The sequence below is a fragment of the Labrus bergylta genome, chromosome 3 (genome assembly GCF_963930695.1).
Source record: "Labrus bergylta chromosome 3, fLabBer1.1, whole genome shotgun sequence".
NCBI lineage: Eukaryota > Metazoa > Chordata > Actinopteri > Labriformes > Labridae > Labrus > Labrus bergylta.
Window position 1 is genome coordinate 12816417 of NC_089197.1, and position 21050 is coordinate 12837466.

Genomic DNA, 21050 nt, shown 5'->3' on the forward strand with positions numbered 1-21050 from the left:
TTCATATCCCCTTGAGAAGCTGGCAGCAGATTTTCAGATCCCAAACCAGCCCCTGCTTGCTGGGAATCTGCTGCCCTTTGGTTTAAATAGCATAACCCTCATGTCCCATATTCCATACACAAACAGGATGTGAAGACCTTATTGCTGAAGGAGGATGCTGTGAAAGTGTGTTTGTTTTCCAGCAAGTTTGTGTTACATACTGTAGAAACGCTGAAATATGAAAAAGAGCTGGTTTGTTGAGTTAAATCTGTTCTAAATCAGTTTGTTTTGTAATTTTGTTTGACTATGTGTGTACAGAATGAGATTAAAACTGAGTTGTGTTCACATGTTGAGGAAACTCCTCTGTGGAGTTTCTTCATCTAAACTTCATGAGAAAACGATGATTTTTAATGATCCCAGTGGGTCGTTTCTTTAGCATTTCCTCTTGTTAGGAATGTTCTGAGTGGGAGTTTCTCTGTGAAATAGGAAGTACTTTGATTTTTAAATCTGTTCCATCAACTTAGAAAATCAAATAAAAGATAATCTCTGTCGTCATCTCTCCAGAATGTTTGCAATATTGTGAGAAGGACAGACTCCAAGATAAAAAAATAAAAAATAAAAAAAAAAGGTTTTGTCTTTGTATCTGAGTTTCAAACAATGTCTATCACACAATCTCACAGTAGTCTCCCACATTTTTGACAGAACTTTTGGAACATTTTTCAGCTCACAGTTTTGTTTTGTGCTTTGTTTGAAACAATAAACACATCTCTTCTGGCACTAGCTTTGTTTTCGTTGTAGAAAACATAACAGTCCTGAGATCCAGGAGCGGTGGAGGCAATGAACTGGGGTTACTGTGGTCAACAAATGTTATAAAGGCCAATGACAGAAGATATTTATGTAGGAAGTCTTAGGAAGCAGCTATGATTTTTGTTTCTTTCTTTTTGTGAATGATTAAGGCTGATGATCCAAACAAACACAGCCTGCTTGAATTCATAATCCAAAGTCCTTAGCAGTAAAGCTGTGAAGTAAATGAGAGGCGTGATAGATACACGTCCAGCTGTCTAGATCCAGACCAGAAGGTGAGGGAGAAAGGAAGTGGATTATTTTACTAATCCATTCTCTCAAGTCAACAGACTCAAAAGTGGATATGGGTATGTGTCGTCAAAAACATACCTTGCTATCAATCTGTGTGTTTACTGTTCACAGTATTCTTTCTCCCAGGATGCTGCTTTGCTTAACTACATACAACACTTGTTACCGCAAATAGTAATGGCGTTACAGTATTGCCAACACTGCTAATAAGCTATCAAATAGTTCCCTTTATCGTGAAATGTGCCATAAGATCTTTTCATTTATTTTAGCCCCTGAAGTCCAAAAAAGTAAAAAAGTAAAAAAGTGTTGTTTTTATTTACTTTTTGGGACTTCAGGGGCTTCATAGGAATCAATGTAATGATAACAATTTTGATAGATGTTCTTTTTTACATGACCCTCAACCTGCAACACAGTAGTGAAACAAAGAGAATGGGAAAAAGCCTGCCATGTGAATATGTTGAATTCTAGCTAGGTGATAACCAGGAAGACAGCTGTGTGTGTTTGATAAGATGACTATACTGGCCATGCATGAGGAGCCGGTTGGCCTAGTGGTTGGTTTGTACACAGATTGCTGTCCTGTCCCAGTCCTCAGCAGCCCTGGTTTGTGTCCGACATGTGGCTCCTTTCTTGCGTGTCATCCCCCCCCCCCCCACACCACCACCACCCCCCACCTCGCTCTCCCCCCTGTTTCTAACTCTATCAACTGTCTTATCTGAATAAAGCCATGAAAGCTCAAAATAACTTTATAAATAAAATGACTGGCAATGCACATAAAACAACATCTGAACAATTGTTTTAAAGCAGGTGTAAATTATTGGTATGAATTTGCAAAAGCTATTTATATTATGTAAATGGTTTGAGTCAAGCAACTTATTGTCTTATTTTCAGAATCCAAGGGGACATTTTAATGTCAGCAGACCGAAATACTTGTTTGAGTCACCTCTTCTGAACATGACAGCAAACACATCTTTCTCATTAAGAGCTTTATGTTAAGTGTATTCTTTTTCTCTTTGAAAATTGCTACATCCTTTTAATCTAAGGCTGACCAGCTCTGATTCAAAAGACCGTCCAACAACATCAGAAGCAGCCATTTCAGTTTTTAATTAAATGCTTCATTGGCACTCTGCTCTACATCCATCCTAACAAACCAAACCCCGTATTTGTTAAATGACTGTGATTGGTCTGACCCTGACCAGGTCAGCTTGATGTCTGTCTGAACAGGAGGGGAACCAGACTCATCTGCAGGAGCAAATAAAACATAAGCCTGCATATTGGTCTGGTTCCCTGGCTTGTGGAGTAATAATTTAACTGCTAATAAGACATGTAGTTTCATACAACATTAAAACCATACCTCATGTGACTATTCCCTTTGAAATAATATCTTGCATAACAGAGAGGGGATGTAAAATGGCAACTCTGCTGTGACATCAAATAACAGCAGAGAGCTAAATTGTATTAATGTCTCCACTTTGAAATTCACCAGAAATTCTGTCACTTTACCGGAAATTGAATCTCTGCATTTAGCTGCTGTGACACGGATGACACTATTCAAGTTAATAAAGAAACACAGGGATGTCTGATACATGCATCAGTAGTGCATTGTACTGATCATTCTCCAGCAGTCGTAGACGATCCTCCAAACTCTGTCAGTCCTTGTTGGCGCTTACATCTGGTGTGACAATGTCTGACAAGTGTTAGGAAAAAGAGGGCGATAGATAGAATGTGGCAAACAAATGGATAACAAGGGGTATCTCTCGTGAGTAGGAAATATTATTGGCGAAATCCATACTTCAAAGAAATGCATCTCCTAACCTTTGTTTGGGCTGGAGAGCACGGCTACATACACGGCCTCGATTATCTTTAATGTATTCATGAAGAGGGCTGTTCATTGGACAAAGAAACGTCACAAATGCATCCCGTGCCTCCCTCGCTCAGTGTGTGGGTGAAAAAGCTTCCAAGTTTCCTAGGTCCTCCAAATGGATGTTTGGCTGTACCACAGAGGACACCGCGAACACAGGCTAAGTGCTTTAGCAGCGGGTGACGCTAACGCAGTCGGACGGGCTCAGTGTGGCGTGAAGCAGAAGAGTGCTGTGCGAGGTGACTTATGGGACAATGGGGCCGCTTTTCGCAAATAAAACATGAGGCTTACCCAGAGCCTCTGAGCTATACAGTCTCAGTTTCTGTCAGGTGTTGGTGGGTAGAAGGAGAGGGAGGGAAATCTGATTTAATGCTCTTCAACTGTTCAGATTATCCGGTGGATACAAAGAAGGCTAATTCACTGAAATGTGTCAGTTGCTGCTAACATGCACAATCCTATTAACACCATTTTACAGTTTCCTGCTTTAAGTTCCTCCTAAGCAGCTTTAATGATGTGAAAAGAGTCGTCCATGCATACATTGCATAAAGTGTAAATGTGTAATCTTCTTAGGTTTCTGATTGAAGTGAAATTATCGTTATTTAACCTCCAAGTTGTCATGGCTACCGTGGGCTAATACAATTTATTTTGCATATCATTATATACACATTTCCAAAAAAACATGTTGAACAAATAATTACATACATCAGCAACTCTGCAGAATTACTTCCATACAAACTTATATAAATCAAGTGATTTCACAGGAGATTGTTTTTCTGGTTTTCGTTTATTTATAAAGGCATGACAAGTACATCAGACATGCTAAAGATTTAATACAAGTTATCCACTGTGTTGGATTTTAACAGAGGGAGAGAGATTGGACTGATACTTTACAACAAAAAAAAACATTTATTACTTAATATGCTCATGTACAAGGGGCCCTAAATTAAATCCAAAGAGTAAAAATAAATCTATTAGATAATCTTTTAAACTTTCTTATCATCAACCCACCCCTCACCATACACATCAACACATATCAACCATTGTCCATAAAGCTCCTTTCTAACAAATTGTATATGTTGTTAGAATCATCTCAAACATTGGCTGAAATATGTAGAGAATAGCAACTTGTGTTGCTTGTGTGTGACAGCCAACTTAAAAAAAAAAACCCTGAAAAGACACTTTTAAAGAGAAAGCAGTTCAAAATGATACTGTAACACAACACACTATTGATTTCTCACAACAGGTGTAGATTCATTTACCCTGAAGTTCTCTCACAAAATTCACCTTTTCATTGCTATCTGTGAAAAAAGGTTGTGCATTGTTTTTGTTAAGAGCCGTGCCAGCCCCCCCCCCCCCCCCCCGTCATTACTGTATTAAAGTGTCAAAGGCCGATAATGTTAACAACCACTGAAGTACTGTCCAAGTATACCACTATTTCTGCAGCATGACAGCTTCCCCAACTTCCCTTTGTCACACTCTATCGTGCTCCCACAGCATTTTTAAACTGGCAACAGCAACGTTTAAGACAAGTGGGAGTAGTTGTGATGTGAGAGTATCGGACAGAAATCCTCCAGCAGGTCCAACATAAAAAGACTATTCTCCTGTTTCCTCAATTAATGACAATCAGCAGCCACTGGAGCCCTTTAAGGTTGTGAGGCAGTCCATTTAGACTTAAAAAAACAAAAAACAATCTCTTGATAATTTCAACTTTAAAAGTCCCAGCCCTCAATTATGTAGAGCCTCCATGTCAACACTTGGAGGGAAGAGGTCTTTGAGTTTAGCTCCAGTCAGACAAGACCGCGCGTTCCTTTAAATCTAACCGAAGAGGCGTATAAATAAGACATTTGTTCTGAACATCTTTGGCGGTGAAGATGGGAGCGACATCTTTAGGCATAAAAGGTTCAGAGTGTCAGTGACTCATGTTTAACCCTTTGTATGCTTTTAACCATGAATTTCAAACACTTATTATATAAAATGAATTTTGGATTTACAGACAGTTTTATTAAAGTTTTGGGAATAAGTACAGAAAGAGACATGAAACAAAACATTTCAAATCTGGCTTCAGTGTTTGAAAGACTGATTTCAATTACGTTTAGGGTTTTAAGAAATGGTCTTAACAGTCAGAAACAAAAAAAAGTACATTTCAACATACATGTTTTGATTAATTTTCTGGCTTTGTTTCAAACTCATCTTTCATTTAAGGTTTCAAAAAGTCTAAACAGATTTAAAAAAAACACAGCCAATAAAACTGAGAAAAGGTTGAAATCATGGCCCTGAACCAACCCACATTAACTATTGAATTCCTTCTACAATTATATTTGAACACATGATAAATATAAGCAGTAATGGATAATCAAAGTGTTATTATAATGCATCAAAGACATCGAACTCTACATGTATAAAAAGGTAAATGTGGACGTTTTTACTGCTCTGACTTGAACAAAAGAAATGCAGATGACATCATCACTGAGATTTCATTGTTCAATGTGAATGACTACAAAGACATCCTATTCTATCTAAGAGAAGATAACAAGCAACCACCAGAGCGGTGCCATAAGAATAACATCCAAACCGAGAGGGATGCAGCTTTATGTGTCTTTTGTTATAGTGACTTGTAAAGAGAGTGGAGGAGGTTATCTGTGCATGAGGTGCATAAAGGCGTGATGTGCATGAAGCTCTTACAGCACAAACTGTACGAACTCCATGTGCTCAATGAATTAATGAACACTCAGCATCACAAGTCAATATTTCATAGGCACCAACCATGTAACTTAAAAGTGAAATAGAGCGTAATGTTTGTTGTTCCTGAGGAAAAGAGTTCTACATCTTCTCATACCTGCGCTCTTGTTTATTCTCGTTCTAATTCAAAGTGAGTGGAGAACATACATTTAATTTAAACAAAGAGAAAATACTAAAATCATTCATGAAATATATTGAACATGTGTTCAAATCAGCCACACTTACCCAAATAAATGACACACGGAGTACATCCAGCCTTCATCATCCCAGCCAACTACCAACCTTTCATCATCATCATCACCTGGATTTAGTCACAGCACTTTAAACCATGATGATCAGATTCATCAGCACAGTCTCCATAAAGAGGCCTTCGGCTCCTTCAGTCATACAAAGCTCATGTTTGATTTAAATGTATCTATCATTTGAAACATTCAAAGATGTTTGGCTTCACTGACCTTTCTTTTTAGAAATGCTTGTTCAAAATTATGAAAAAAATAAAATGAAACAAGAACAGTTGTGATACCACAAGATTTCATGAGCGGTAATAATTATTTTAATTATTGATTAATCATCCTTTCATAACTGTGACCTTTATTGTCTGTGTGTTTGGTATATAGTCTGTGTCTTAATGTCTTCCTCTCACTGTCTTTTATGTCTCTTTCACGCTTATCTTTTCATCACACCAATAAAGTTTAACAAATATTGAATCATCTGCAAATTATTTTTACTCTAAATTGATAACTATGTAAAATTGTGTTGTTTCAGCCACACACAAATAAGACTAAATGGCTAAAATATTCAGTTTTCTCTCAAATCTGTTCATTCAAGAGGCTGAGCGTAATATTTAGCATTTTATGTCTTTAAAATGACCTGAATGATTATTGATTAGCAAAATGATGAGTGGCTGTGGAGACGTATTCTAATAATTCATGGATGAATTACTAAACATGTGTTTCATCACACACGTCATGTAATTTTTAAGATATTCATGGACATGTTAATGACTCTCATTAACATTAACATTAAGATGTGAACTACTGCTGCATTCAATAAAAGTGGTGAACAATAAATAAAAAACATTTTTATACAGATCATTTAATGTTGAGATACAGAAGCTTGCTCTCTGTTTGTAGCCACTGCAGTCTCTCTCTTGGTCTCTCGCTGTCTTTCTCTCTCTTTAAGTTGTGTATGGTCTATAATATATGTACTCTGTGGTTCAGTCAGTACAAACACAGAAACACAGCAGAGCGTCACTATTTTTAGATCAAATCTGAAGAGGTACAGAGAGAATAAATGGCCGCCCCCTCCCTGTCCTACAGGTCTGATTGTGTTCTCATACAAAGTCAGGAAGCCGTGTGGCCTCTGAGATCTGCTTGTTGTGAGGAAACGCACTGCATGCTGGGCTCACGTCCAGGGCCGAGTCATACACATAACACAGGCCCCTTCTCCACCCACGCCTCTTCTACGTCAACCCCACACTGAAAGGATAAAAACACAGGCACCATGATGATCACCATAACAGTATTATTATCATAATCATTATGTCACTGATAAATGAGGTGTGCTTGCTGTACCCAGGTTATTTTCCTTTAAACTTAACTGTTTTAATCTTTTATTAAAACAAAAGCCCTTCTATGGGATGGGTGTTTCAATAGCATTCACTATAAACATCACTTTGGATGGCTGTTTTCAGTTTGTCAATGTTTCTGTCAATAACAAATAAACCATAAATAATAATAATGAAACAAGTAAATACCTTTTATTCATCCAACTATTCAATGCACATGAATTAAATCATCTATCTATCTATCAGCTATATTTTCTTAATCCTATATACATGTAAGATTTTTAGGTTACATCTCTCTCTAAATCTCACAAATTCAAAAAGGTCTGCACAACATTAAACATCTAAAAAATATAATACAATGAGTTTTATTTTGTTATTAAACTCTGAGAGCCTATACAAGGATGATTTAGATGTTTTTGTACATTTTATATTAAATTGTCAGTATATAATATAAATTATAGGCCTATCTTTAAATCCTCGCTTCTGTGTAAACTTCGAGGAAAACACATGATATGAAATGTGAGAAAAAAAAGCATAACTTAAATTAAATTGTCCTTTTAAATATTTGGTGATTAAGCTCTCAATCTTTAACCAACATAAAATAAATAGAAAATAAATAGAAATATATTTAGTTTGTGTCACAATAAAGTCAAATAAGATAATATATAAATTTATATATTTCTTTAATTTAAAGCACAGAGGCCTACATTGCGTTTAATATAGGGCCTATCATTCAGTGGATGACAGGGAAGTAAGGATTGTGACTTACAAAATCACAAGGGAATTTATGTTTGACTTTAAAATATTGTTTTATGTTTTACTTTAAGTTCAGATGTTGCCTATTGTAGAGGTTTTGGGGGAATGGCCATTCCCATAGAAACGGTGATGCGGAGGGGCCGGCGCTTCCTGCAACAGCTGAGGCGGATCTGCAGCCTGATTACGGCTCACAGCGGACTCCAACATAATTGATGACCTAATTGAAAAGCAGGAGAGGGAGGAGGCGGAGGAGGCGGGGGGGGGGCTCACTCGCGGACAGGAGGAGAGAGAGACGCGCTCCAATGAGAAAAGTTTACTTGTTCTTCCCCCGCACAGTCCCACAGCTGAGGGCATTGATGTGAGCGCAGAGGCTTAGAGTTTTTTACGCGCACTTCTTTCCCCCCATCTTTCACCTTCACACACGGAGCACAAATCCACCTTCTCACCTTTAGTTTAGCGCGTGTCTGTCATTTCTTTCTTTTCCTTTTCCTTCCTTTTATGAATGATTCTCTCTCGCAATACTTCTTCCAAGATATCCTCGGATACTTCTTCTCCGCCGCAGTCCTCGTCCGCACGACCTCACCTCGGCACATCCTCTCTCGTCAAGTTCAAACGCCACCAAGACTTTCACGGCAGCTTTAGACGCACTTGGGGGAAATATCACGCCACGAGGAAACTCTTGATACTTTCTGAAGCAACCACGGCAGCGGAGGCGACCGACAACATGAGTCTCAAAGCTGACGCAGAGCCCAATAACAATGTCTCCATCGAGGAGGAGGTGAGTTTAACACAAGTTTGATCCCTCAGCTCTACCGAAACTCTGACTCGCTGTGTTCATGTTCAGCCACAGCCTAAAATAACAGTTTTTACAGTCAGATTATTACGACCCGTGTAAATTAGGCTTTCAAGCTTTTTATTCGGTGAAAATGTAGTTTTAACGTTGCTTTTATGTAAGAATGCGATGGATGTGATTATCCTCAAAACATGTCATTTCAAATTGCCATTTTTTTACTCCCTAAACTTGCTGTGACGTCTCATTTTAATCCAAATATTTCAACATAGCAGCCTACCACCAGGTGTAGAAGAGCCTAATTAGCTATAATGACCTCAGTAAATCAGAAACTCTTCAACCAATTAAACGTTATCTTGTCTTGCCTGTTATCGTTTGTACTCATATTTTTGTTTCAAATTATGCCAGGCTTTGTAGGCCACTGTAAACAAAATAAAAATGACCCGTGTATTTTTCTAGTTTTAAGTCAAAATTAAATTAAAGGCACATTCACCTGACCGGTCCAGAGATTAAAGATATAAAAAGCTGAAAATACGGCCTGAATCTGAATTGCTTATCATAAGAAACATGATCTGCGAGTGAAGAAGGCAAATTAAGAGTCTTGAAATGAGATGTCTATATCTGAATTAGTTAAAAACATTAAAGTAAAATGTTCTTGCTTCATTGGTAGGTTTTGTACTGGTTTCAAGCAAGCAGGCCATATTTTCTGTTTTATTTGTCTTCAATTAAGATGTTTATCTGGACTTGTCTGTGAATGTGGCTTACCTTGCATTTAACAGGAGATTTTTAACTAAAAAATAGACAAATACACTTGCTATAATCACAATATCCACAATATTATAGTGTTTTAAAAAATCCAAATAAACTTCAATCTGAATTTAAAAAGGTGTAAAAGCCCTATGAATGTAATGTATAAAACACCCAGGGCGTTGACTTCTTTTCCAAATATACTTGGAAGTATTTTTATCCCATTCCTCTGTATCCTCAGATCAGCGTTGTTGGTGTGTATCTGACTTCTAAAACATTTGTTTTTATTCACATACCATTAGAAAAAAAAAAAAGGTGTCATACAAACATCAGTGTAATGTCACTTTGTTACCCTCTGATTTGTGAGGAGAGTCAAAGCTGTCGTGATACCGAAACCTTAATTTAATGTTTAATCTGTTAATATATATCCTTTTTATTCTGTAGGTAATTTAATATATTTATAATTAAGAAAATGTAATAATGCCAACAATTGAATCAGCTGCGTTAATTGACTGCCCTCTTCAAGATCCATGATGTCTTTGTTTTTTTTTCCAGCAGTCACTCTCTGTGTGGCCGGCTGTATTTCCTCTTTAATGACTCCTTATGGAGACGCACTGAGGGGAGCGCAGGGCCTTTTGTTGCTCCTCCTTTGTTCCCATTATCTTCCTGCAAAGACACATGTGGCCACTTGACTTTTCTTAGCCTAATTTGCTTCAGTGTTTTCTTCTTCTTGTTATTGAGAACAATGATTAAGCAAACGGGCCAATACAGGTATTAAAAGCATTTTGAATCCGTTTGTAGAGACCATTTTAATCAAGATACAGCATCCCGACAGCCGGCAGTATTTCCATTTGTTTTAAACATTTCTATAAATAGTCTGATGCATTAAAAGAAACGATTGGCTGGACTTCAGCTCAGTTTAAAGGTTGTAAACTTCAATTCAAAGAGAAGCCGGTGATCACATTAAAACATCTCCATTGAGCATGTGTCCAGCTGTGCCGATTTAATATTGCTGTATGCTCTGACATGTAGAGGTCTGAGAAATGCTGCTGTGCGGCACCTGAAAAATGCCGGAGGGCTGGCGGGGCCGGGGCTGCAGGTCAGAGGAAGGAAATGGTGTCACGCTGTGCTCTGTTGTCCACTGCTCATTGCTGTTTCTCTGGCAGCCCCATTGTACTCAGGGCCTCCCCACCGGCTGGGAACTAATGGGCCTCGCACTGCATGCTTTATTTCCACGGCCACACTGTACGCAGCTTTCAGTATCCAATAATCAGGGGTCCTTGAAGGGGTCCAAGGGGTCTTCCAGCATGGTCATACGTTCACCGTTAAGCACTTCATACAGTGCAGCAATCACAGGATCTTAATATATTTTGTTTTTGGTCACATTTCATTCTTTTCAGTTCTGAGACAAATGTAAAATCTAAAGGGATTACTGTATTTTCACATCAGATGTATCAAATTCCTAATTTGGGATCTTGACTAGGACTTAAACAATGGTTCCCAACCTGAGGGCCAAGAGGTCGCTTCATAATTCGGAGGAAATGTATTTAAAAATAACTGTCTCACCTGTTCATAAATTGATGGCTCATGTTGATTAGCCTATGGAGTGTGTTTTTATAACTACTGTATCTTTATTGTATAACTTAAAATCATAGGAAGCCTAATTTAAAGCCTCATGGCTAACTTGGGTACATTTACATCTGTGTGAGCATTAAGGAAAATCCTGTAGTATGAAGAAATATCATCTTAGATTTTCTTTAATTACTGGAAATGTGTTCCTCTTTTTTAAGTCCTTTAATTTTATATCTATTAAACAATAATTCATAGAGGGGAATAAACAGAATTTTGTTGAGTCCCACAGCCCGTGAACAGACGGATGGTGTTTGGGAATATATGTGGCCCTTTCAAGAGCCAAAACGTTTGCAACAAGAGTTGAATCTCCTGCCGTTCCTGTGTAGAGGAAAGCTGCTCGATTTGATTTCGAGCTGCTTGAAATTGCATGCTCAATGGGTTTTCAGCTTAGAGTCAAGAAGGTTTGGATACAAGACCAGACTAACAACACATTTTACCCATGAAGAGGAGGTGAAGCAGGTCAAGCATATTCCAAACTAAAGCATAGACTGTAAATGAACTGAAGCTGTGCGGTGTTTTCTGCTGCCACTTTTGTCTATGTTGTTGGTTGACGATAACATAAAAGTATTTTGAATGTATAAGTAAGTCTTCAGATCAATGTGTGTTTGTTATTTGAGTGGAAGGAGAAACATTTAGTGTATTAAGACATTGAATATTCGACTGCTCACTGCAAACTGACTATTTGCATTATTGGTTTTTGTTTGCAGGTACGAACGCTGTTTGTCAGCGGCCTACCTGTCGATATCAAACCACGGGAACTTTACCTTCTCTTCAGACCATTTAAGGTAGGTAACAACATGACATACAAGTTTGGAAAGGCCTTGACTTTGGAGATTTCTTTTCTAGAAATATAATCTTCAATTTTCTGTTTTCATGCAAAGGTAGCTGCTGTTTGCCAGTTACAGGGATAAAGAAGTGCTAATTATAGGTGCTGCACACAGAGGTAGACCTTTGAACATTATAATCATTAAAAAGTAAGTGAGATTGAGGAGGTGTGTAATACACTGCAGTATAATTTCTCCTGGTAGCACACACAAAGTGTATCTGTGCTGCTCTTTTGTACATATTTTCATCAAACAGTCCCTCTGTTAGGTCTGGAAAGATTTGCATATATGGAAATGAGGCCACACCATTGTTTGTCTATTTCTCTGTTTTTGACCCGACTCCACCTCCATAAACACCCCTCCCACCCGTGTCCTAACTAACAAAATTGGAAGTGGTATCCCTCGCACATGGATGATCGTGTGGAATGTGTAAATGAGTAGCCATCGCGATTGGCCAACGAACCCTCTCCATGACCCAACTCGCACTCTGTGTGGAGATCTTTATTTCTCCTCGTTACAGTTGGAGATTGTGAAACCACTGAAATGTTTTGTTTTCTTAAGTCAATAACAGGTTTACCTTTTAGTCCATTTCTCTGCAGAAGGCCAACACAACTGTGTGGGAATGAAGCTATATCTGACTCAGTGACACTTTCAGATGAAATAACCTTTTTTTATTTCTGTCTTTTCTTCTGGAGAAACCTTTTAATATTGATTATTTTCCACCTCCCTTTAACTCCTAATATCTGATTTGGTTTGGGATTGTTGTTAAAGATTTATTACAGCCAGTTAAAGTTGTTTAATTTTCCATGAATGTAAATCAGGATCAGGAAAGATCCCATTTGTCTAGATGCTCTTCAGGCAAAATTCCCCTTTCTCTGGTAGTGCTCATATTTTAACCAACACTTGTGCTGTTTTTTACTCGGTTTATTTAGAAATCCTGCTAAATCGTAAACCAGAGCAAAACAGACAACCCTCAGATATCTGCTAAAAATGTGCTTCTTCTTTCATTGAACTAAGTGGTATTAACATTCTTAATTTAAGCCTTAAGGATAACATTTTCCCAAGTTTATGGATACTGCATTATTTGGAATTTTTTTTCTGTACCATAAAATGTGTAACGACTGTCAGGGTCGACCTGAAGGTGCACACAAATGGGTTCCTCTTGATAAAGCAAGAAATGTTCATGCCTGACTTACTGCATGTGACTGCAGGGTGGATAATTGGCTATCTCTCTTCCCCACAGGGTTATGAAGGGTCACTGATTAAGTTAACATCAAAACAGGTGAGGTGCCTCCCATAGAAGCTGTTCAAATACTTCACTGAAGAAATGGCCACCACTATTGGCTGTCTTGTTCATGTCAACATTAGCTTAAAAAGGATTAAATTGGTCTTTGTTGTTGTTTTGAGTGAGAACATATTTTCTACCTAGGCATAAATATAATGGCATAAAAAGATTGATTTGACAGAAATTCACTTTCTTGCAATATTTTCAAGGAAAAAAATGTTTGGCTTTAAAAGGAATTTATACCAGAGCACATGTAAGACATAAATAATCAATTGATTGTTTAACTAAAATGTAGGTTCTTGTATGTTAAAATGCTCGTGTTTGTGCTGGTTGTCACCGTTTGCTTCTTCCCTTTTGTCTTCTAGCCAGTCGGGTTTGTAACCTTTGACAGTCGCACTGGAGCTGAAGCTGCAAAAAATTCACTTAATGTAAGCGTTCACTTGTTTTTATTTCTTAACTTTCAGTCAGTGTTTCTTTTGCCCCCCCCCCCCCTCCTTTTTTTTAAAAGATCATCTCCAATTGTTGTTTTTCCTAGATTTGTTCTAACCTTTGCTTAAACCTGAAGGAAAAAGTGATTGGCACTCCTTTCCCTTAAAATATCTCAAAGCCAACCCATTTTGTCTTTTTATAATTCAATGGCAGGGCCATTTTTGGAAAGAGACCAGAATCCCGTAGCCTTACGGTAGTTTACTTTGACCTTGATACACATCCCTTCTTAGTCTGATATAGCTTTCCTTATTTTGCATATATCACTGCTTTACTGTAATACTTGTTCCATAGCCACATGTGTAGTGTTATTTGGACACATCTTCAGTAGTGTAACCTCTTCATTTGGCACCCAGTAGCCCACATTGGCAGAATCTAACACTTCTCTCTCATAGCCTTTAGCCTTCTTATGAGCAGCACCTCTTAGATACACCAGCAGTCACACACAGACACACATACACACCAAAATACTACTCACCTGCATGTGGGCACAACGCTTAGGGCACAAGAACACACGCAGGGTTAAACCCCCTAAAAGGATTTACACTCAAAGTCTCACCGTCGACCCTTTTCCTCATCTCCCTCCCCTCGTGGCTCATGTGACAGGCTGAACCCCTCCTCGTCCTGTCGCCTCTGCTCCTAAATTCATCATGAGGATCGGGAGATGGAGTCTGTTGAAATATTTCAGGATGTATCCTTAAGTCTTCCCTTGTTAAAGACTTTTTTTTTTATAAACACTTGTCAGGGGCAGAGGGTGTATTTCAACATCCAAGAGGAGGAGGACAGAATAGTTCAGCTCAAGGGAAGCTTTAAGGACACATCCTTTAGTATTGAAACATGGCTTTAGGAAAGGAGGCCAAGTAAGACTACTGAGCTACAGCCCCCTCAAACTCTGCCCACCTCCCTTACATTACTATGTCCCCTTCCTCCCCTCCTCCGTCTCTCCCCCAGGGTATCCGTTTTGACCCCGAAAGCCCCCAGACCCTGCGCTTAGAGTTTGCTAAAGCCAACACGAAGATGGCAAAGAGTAAGCTGATGGCCACACCGAACCCCACAAATATCCACCCTGCTCTAGGAGCTCACTTCATTGCACGGGACCCATGTAAGTTTTACGGCTGCACCACTCTAGGCTCTCTCATCCACTCTCACCTTGGCAACGCCAGTACTCAAATCCCTTCTTACCCTTTCTTTAAAATCTCTCTAAAGATGTCTAGACATTAAAGACAAATGGGAAGGAGTTGAAAACAGAATCTAACAATTGAAGGACTAACTCACCTCCACATGCATGTGCCATCTCGACTCTTCAGAAAGCCGCTTTGCTTCAGTCCAGCTGTGAAATATCGCTGTCAACGGGTTTAGGCAGCAGTCGTGTCTCTAATCTTTTTTTTTTTTTTTTTTTTGCAAAAACACCTGCTGGATTAATCAGATTTTTAACAGGTGGTTCATGATGGTGTAAAGATGCATTCAGAACAGGTTTCCACAGCTTTAATTTAGTCTTCATTCACAGCAAATGTTAGGAGGGTTCAGGTTCAGCATGGACAGGGTGTTTACAATGGGAGTAGGCAGGCTTAGCAATGTATAAACTAGAAATTAAAGCATTCTATTAAACATGGACCGTCCTTAACCAGTTCCTCTGTCCTGGTACTCAATGCAGCCAAACAGCATTATTAACTCCCTGCTGCTGAAATTGCACTATGACGTTTGAAATAATAATGGGAGGTCTGCCCATACTTTAGAGAGCTTCACAATTTCACATGTAAAGTCCAATCCGGTTGAACTTGTGTGGAACCCCTTCCTCTCTGTTTTGAGTGCACCCAGGGGAGAGGATGGTGTCTTGAGAGATCAAGGGGTCATGGTTATCTGACCTTCCAACTTAAGTGTTAGAGACCCCAAACAAAGTGGTAGAAGAAATTCCCAGAGTACTTCTTGACTGGTGGCAGTGTTACATGGATAATGGTTACTAGTGTGAGGATATAAGTCCATATCTGTGTAAATGATCAGCTTTAGTTAGTTTCATGTTGACTGCAAGGAATGGGATTTAATCATTGTGACATTAAATCACATTTTTCTTCAATGTCTAAAGAACTCACTCTGATATATAGGTATGACACTAATACAATTATCAGTGAATTGTGTCCTATTCTGTAGCTCTATAAAGATTTCTTCTTCCCCTTGTGGCTGCTTAAAGGCAGTCAAGGGCTCTCGAACTCTAGGGTTTTGGCTGGGGGGAGAGAGAAATTTGGGTAATGGCCAAAAGAGGTTGCTCTTATCCAAACTATGTTTACAGGGTCATTCTACATAAGGACAAAAGTGAGAACTGGTCTGAATGCACCTTTTTTAAGGTAGTAAGACTCATTTAGATAAATAATGATCAAACAGGTTATGACTACAATTAAAGTTATTAATGATGAGCAAAAAAGACACTTTATGACATCGTAACGAAACCATTAGGTGCAGCATGTTTTTATTACACATCTCTTCCTTATTTACAACATTACACCAATTATTAAAAATAAAAAACTTGCATTTTAGAAGCAGATCAGGTCCGTCAGCTTTGTTTCCTCTGCCCTGTACTTCCCCAGATGATCTGACGGGGGCAGCACTGATCCCAGCATCTCCGGATGCCTGGACTCCGTACCCCCTGTACACCACGGAGCTGACCCCGGGCCTCCCTCACGCAGCCTTCACTTACCCAGCGGCTGCTGCCGCTGCTGCAGCCCTCCACGCCCAGGTGAGGGACCAACCGGTGTGTGTTTCTCTTATCTTCTATTTCCGTTGCACTCTTTATGCTCCGAAAATAAAGGGTTCCTTTTGTTGAGAAACAAAATCTGTCTTCCATTAAATGCATGTAAGTTTCTTTCTGCATACACTTTTTTTTTTCCATCAAAGAATCCCAAAAGTTTTCCTAAAAAGATAATGATGCACCCCTGCAACTTTTGACTTGTAGTCATGGTGCACTGTTAAAAGCAGATTCTTGATGCGATCCCAGTGGTTCTCTGAGGTATTACAATAACGGCACACATGTTGCTGAAGCTTACCTCGATATCAAATCTTGAAGTAGCTGTTTGCTGCACATCTTGTGCCCTGTTTTGATTTTGGGAAACAGAGAGCCTAGTCCAATTTAAAACCATGAGTTATACTGTCATTAAATCATTTGTCATTTTGAAATGGAAAATGTCTCATGGGGAAATGTGGACATTCTTTGATGTTGTGTAACATTACAATAGCATGCACTTAGCTTTAATCTCTTTGTTGCTGTCATCTGGCTGTTTTGGCCAAAGTCTTCCTTTTTTGGACGAGTCTTTGACATGTACACATTTTTCTTTTCATGCATCACTGTCCCTTCAGTGCAGACATTTAAAAAGTACTCTCTGACAAAATCATAATGTTTTGATCAGTCAGTGGGCAGAAAAAAATTAATGAGACCCTTCAGATGAAGTTTGATCCCAGCTGAGACTTTGAGGTTTGCTTTTAGACTGTTAATACTCTAAGTCATGGTGATCACTACTGTTCAGCCTGAAATCAATTCAGTATATGTATACATTTATAGATCTGGTTTGAAAATGTTCTTTGTAAACCTTTTAATACAAGCTCCATCGTGCCTACTGAAAATACAACAGATAAGGGGGGGGGGGGGGGGGGCAGCACAAAGTGTTTACATTGTAAGCTAATTGCCGTTTAAATGCTCCAGCTGCTAACTACTGGGCAGGGCTTTTGGTTAACAATAGCAATGGAAAATATTTCTCTTGTTGGGTCATTTAAAGTTCATTGTGATCTAACTTCCTCGAGCAGTGTTCAAGCAGAGGGGAGTGCTGCCCTGTAAAGTAGGCAGCTTTTACATGGGCCATTTTGACGGGCACAGGAGGCAGAGGAATGTCAGGTATTTGCTTGGAGAAATTGTCAGACTTGATGGGCTTCTTTGTAGGTGCCAACTTACTCTCCACGTTCCTGTTGGAATATAAACTGAATGTGTGGACGCATAAAGGGAGGGAAAGGCTTTATTTAATTATAATCTGATGAAAGATCCCTAAAAAGCTCTGAGTTCTCCTCTCGGCCTTGTTAGTTTGACCGGATGACAAGGCAAGAGTCTCCAAATGTTTCTAAAATGCTGGTAACCTCCTGAGTGTATAAAGCTTCTAGCATTTGTCACCTTCGTCCTGTTTCAGTGTGTAGAAAAATGAAACCTCATGCTGCCACAAGTTTTAGTCCCAGGTATAGAAAGGTTACAGGCATACCAGCTGATCAGCCTGTGGAAATGTTTAACACATGGAGAGGTTCAACTCTCCACATTTCCATGCCTGTTAATTACTCAAGGACAATTGTCCTCAATGAGCAGCTACATGACCCACATTCCCATGGCTTCAGTGAGCACATCTTAAAGGGAAAGTCCTCCTAAACCTGCTGTTGAAAAGTAAATTTAAGTGTGTAAATCACCTATATGAATTAAGGATTGACGCTCTGTAGCATGGTTTTGGTATGCTGTACATGACTGTGTTTGTTTCTTTAGATGCGCTGGTACCCTACCCCCTCTGAGACTTCCCAGCCTGGATGGAAGTCCCGGCAGTTTTGTTAGATGTTTAGTGAGTAACCTTTGGTCAAACAGTGTTTTTTTCTTAGATTTAAAAGAAATAACAAACACCCAACATCCTCTAACTGCTAACATGTCATTCAATCTACATGAATACATTGACACAATGTTTGATTGTAAACTGCATAATGTGTCAACATAACAGTAAAAGAGATTAGGCTTCTGTTATTCTGTGTTTACACTTAGTTACTTTTGTTGCATGTTGTTCCCATGCAATTATTAAAATAACATGTGTTTATCACTTATCCACATCACTAATCTCTGTGGCCATAAGCCCAATTTCTTAAACATCTGGGTGCTGTCGTTTAAAAGATTGGTAAATTGAACATTTATTAGGGATTAACAACGCTGTGGATTAATGATTTGGATTCAGATTTAGTTTTATTGGCCATGTATGCTGACAGACACAAGGAATTTGTCTTCAGTAACTGAGCTCTCAATGTACAACAAGTATAACATTGAATATAAACCCAATATAAGCAAAAAGACTAATATACATACAAGGTTAAATAAGATAAGAAGCAGAAGTTATGATTCAAAGTTAGAATCATTATAAAGAAATATGGCACACACGAAATCTAGACACACATATAGTAGCTTTGTAATTATTTGGTTTGGGTATGTTAATGAGATATATCGGGAAAAGAAAAAAAAATACATGAGACAAAGCTGGAGCTTCCATTGTTGACAAAGAACCATTAGTCACACTGATGCACATGAGGGTTACATGATTCAGTCATTATGAAGTCGTACGGTACTGACGTTTTTGAGTTGATTTCAAATTCACGTCCTGCAACCATGACATATGTAGAATAAAACATCAAATGTTAAGTAACCTTCACTTGAAATTACTAAATCATACAATCACTGTTTACTGCTTTTTAACAATGCATGATACAAATCTACAATGCCCACTTGTTTAGGAGATAATAAGCATTTTTTCAGCAAGATTTGTCTTCAATAGTTTGAGATTTTTGGGGGGCTTGCAGTTGTTTTTGGTGTATTATAAAACTTGAATAGAAGTTTATTTTTTCTTGTTTAGACTAACTCTTGTTTTCCATGTTTTCTTCAGGCCTCTGGAAACCACACCTTTGTCCAGCTGAAGTGAGGTTTGCCAAGCTCTTCATTAATTTAATCAGGTTTATTTAATGGACAAATGTGCATTACTATAAACATACAGTATTTATATCTTCTCACGATTGTCTGTGGGGGGAGCCTGAGTTGAAACCATCTTGCTGTCGACAATCTGAGCTTTTCCTTGGCAACTATTGCGGTACCATCCTAGCACTTCATGTAAAATAAATAAATAAATAAATAACCTCATGCAAAGCCCAGTATCAAACTCCATGGGTCATATTTGATGAGGAGAATTTGACAAATTGAAGTTACCGTTGTTAAGCTAGTCCTTCCTCGAGTCACCGCTGCTCCTGGGAGGTTTAGAGGCGTTAAGAGTCATTGCATGTTAGTCTTTATGGCATGAATTTAGAACGCAGAGTTCTGTGTATCCTAATTTTCTTAGTGTTTGTGTTGCCTCGCTCTACCTTGGCCTAGACAGCGAAATGTTTTGTTTTTCCTGTAGAACCTTGGTCTTACCTCTGTGAAAGCTAGGCTGTTGTGTAAATGGCTTATCTCGCATGGACCTTGTGAATGCATCCCTTCGTTCTATGACAACCCCAGTCCTTATGATCATATCAGTGTCTGTCATTATTTGAGCAAAGGAAAGTACAAATATTTTTGTACTTTTTTGTGTAATGTATATTTATGCATTTTTGTGCAACTAAATAATGAAACCTGTATAAGTTGGATGGATTAGTCGTCTCTTGTGTTCTTGGTGTTACTTTATGATCCTATAATCCTGTTGACGTAGTTTTAAAGAAGAAAAAAGTGCAATTTGTTTAAAGGGGAAATGGGCATCTGTCAAAAAAAAGGAAGTATTCCGAAGGTGGCTTGTGCCATTCTGCTAAAATGAGATTGCTGTAAAACGATCTTTCAGAATGTGAAACTGGACTACAAACGAAAAAGGGTTGTTTTTTTGGGGGTGACCATTTTGAAATGGGAAGCAGGATTAGAGTGATGGAGGAATTTAGTTTGTGGTTTAGAAAATGTTTGTCTTTGTATCTGCTGTGCATAAGATGTAAAAAATATTCTCATCTTATGAATAAAAGAAGTGAATGCATCTCTGTTTGGGCATCTGTCATTTATCGCTGCAGCCAATCAAAGTTAACAAACGCTCTCACAATATGTGCTGACGACCAGAAGTGAAGTCTGCGGACCTCAGATGTTGACATCAATAATTCACAACAGCTTTTCATTTGTAATGCCCCGCTGCATTAGTGTCTCTTTGCATCATACGTGGCGTTGACCTCGACACTCTCCCCTCATAAGCTGGTGAGATTCTCTGTTCAGTCGACCGTGACGGCTCCTCCAGGGACCCCTAAGTGACTCCATACCACCAGCTGCCTGATGGTGGTGACTGTGCAGGTGGCCCACTGTTGACATCGGTCCATATTGTGCCACTCAATTATTGGTATAGAATACCTTCCACTGTAAATGAGCAATTCTCCATGACATCCATAGCCAACAATGCAGGTTACCGCATTAGTGAAATGAATTCAATACAAGGTTTGTACAGCTGTACATGAAGGACTTTGCAGCATAACTAATCGTGGCACAAGAATGAGTGTAATTGTGATTTATTATAGATGTT

The 21050-nt window shown here is 38.7% G+C and overlaps 1 protein-coding gene across 2 annotated transcripts; it reads left to right on the forward strand.

Annotated features, from left to right (window-relative positions):
* The first annotated feature begins 8299 nt into the window (after nucleotides 1–8299).
* Nucleotides 8300–19642, forward strand: LOC109986833 (RNA-binding protein, mRNA-processing factor 2a). 2 transcript variants are annotated; one of them, XM_065952713.1, is made up of 8 exons: nucleotides 8300–8769; nucleotides 11868–11945; nucleotides 13228–13266; nucleotides 13635–13697; nucleotides 14707–14857; nucleotides 16338–16501; nucleotides 18263–18335; nucleotides 19416–19642. In XM_065952713.1, exons 1-7 carry the CDS (start codon nucleotides 8494–8496, stop codon nucleotides 18326–18328), a joined length of 837 nt encoding a protein of 278 aa, XP_065808785.1. In that variant the 5' UTR covers nucleotides 8300–8493; the 3' UTR covers nucleotides 18329–18335; nucleotides 19416–19642. The 2 variants fall into 2 exon arrangements, with proteins under 2 accessions (XP_065808785.1, XP_065808786.1); XM_065952714.1 differs by having other exon boundaries at nucleotides 8303–8769; nucleotides 16338–16486.
* The last annotated feature ends 1408 nt before the right edge of the window (nucleotides 19643–21050 follow it).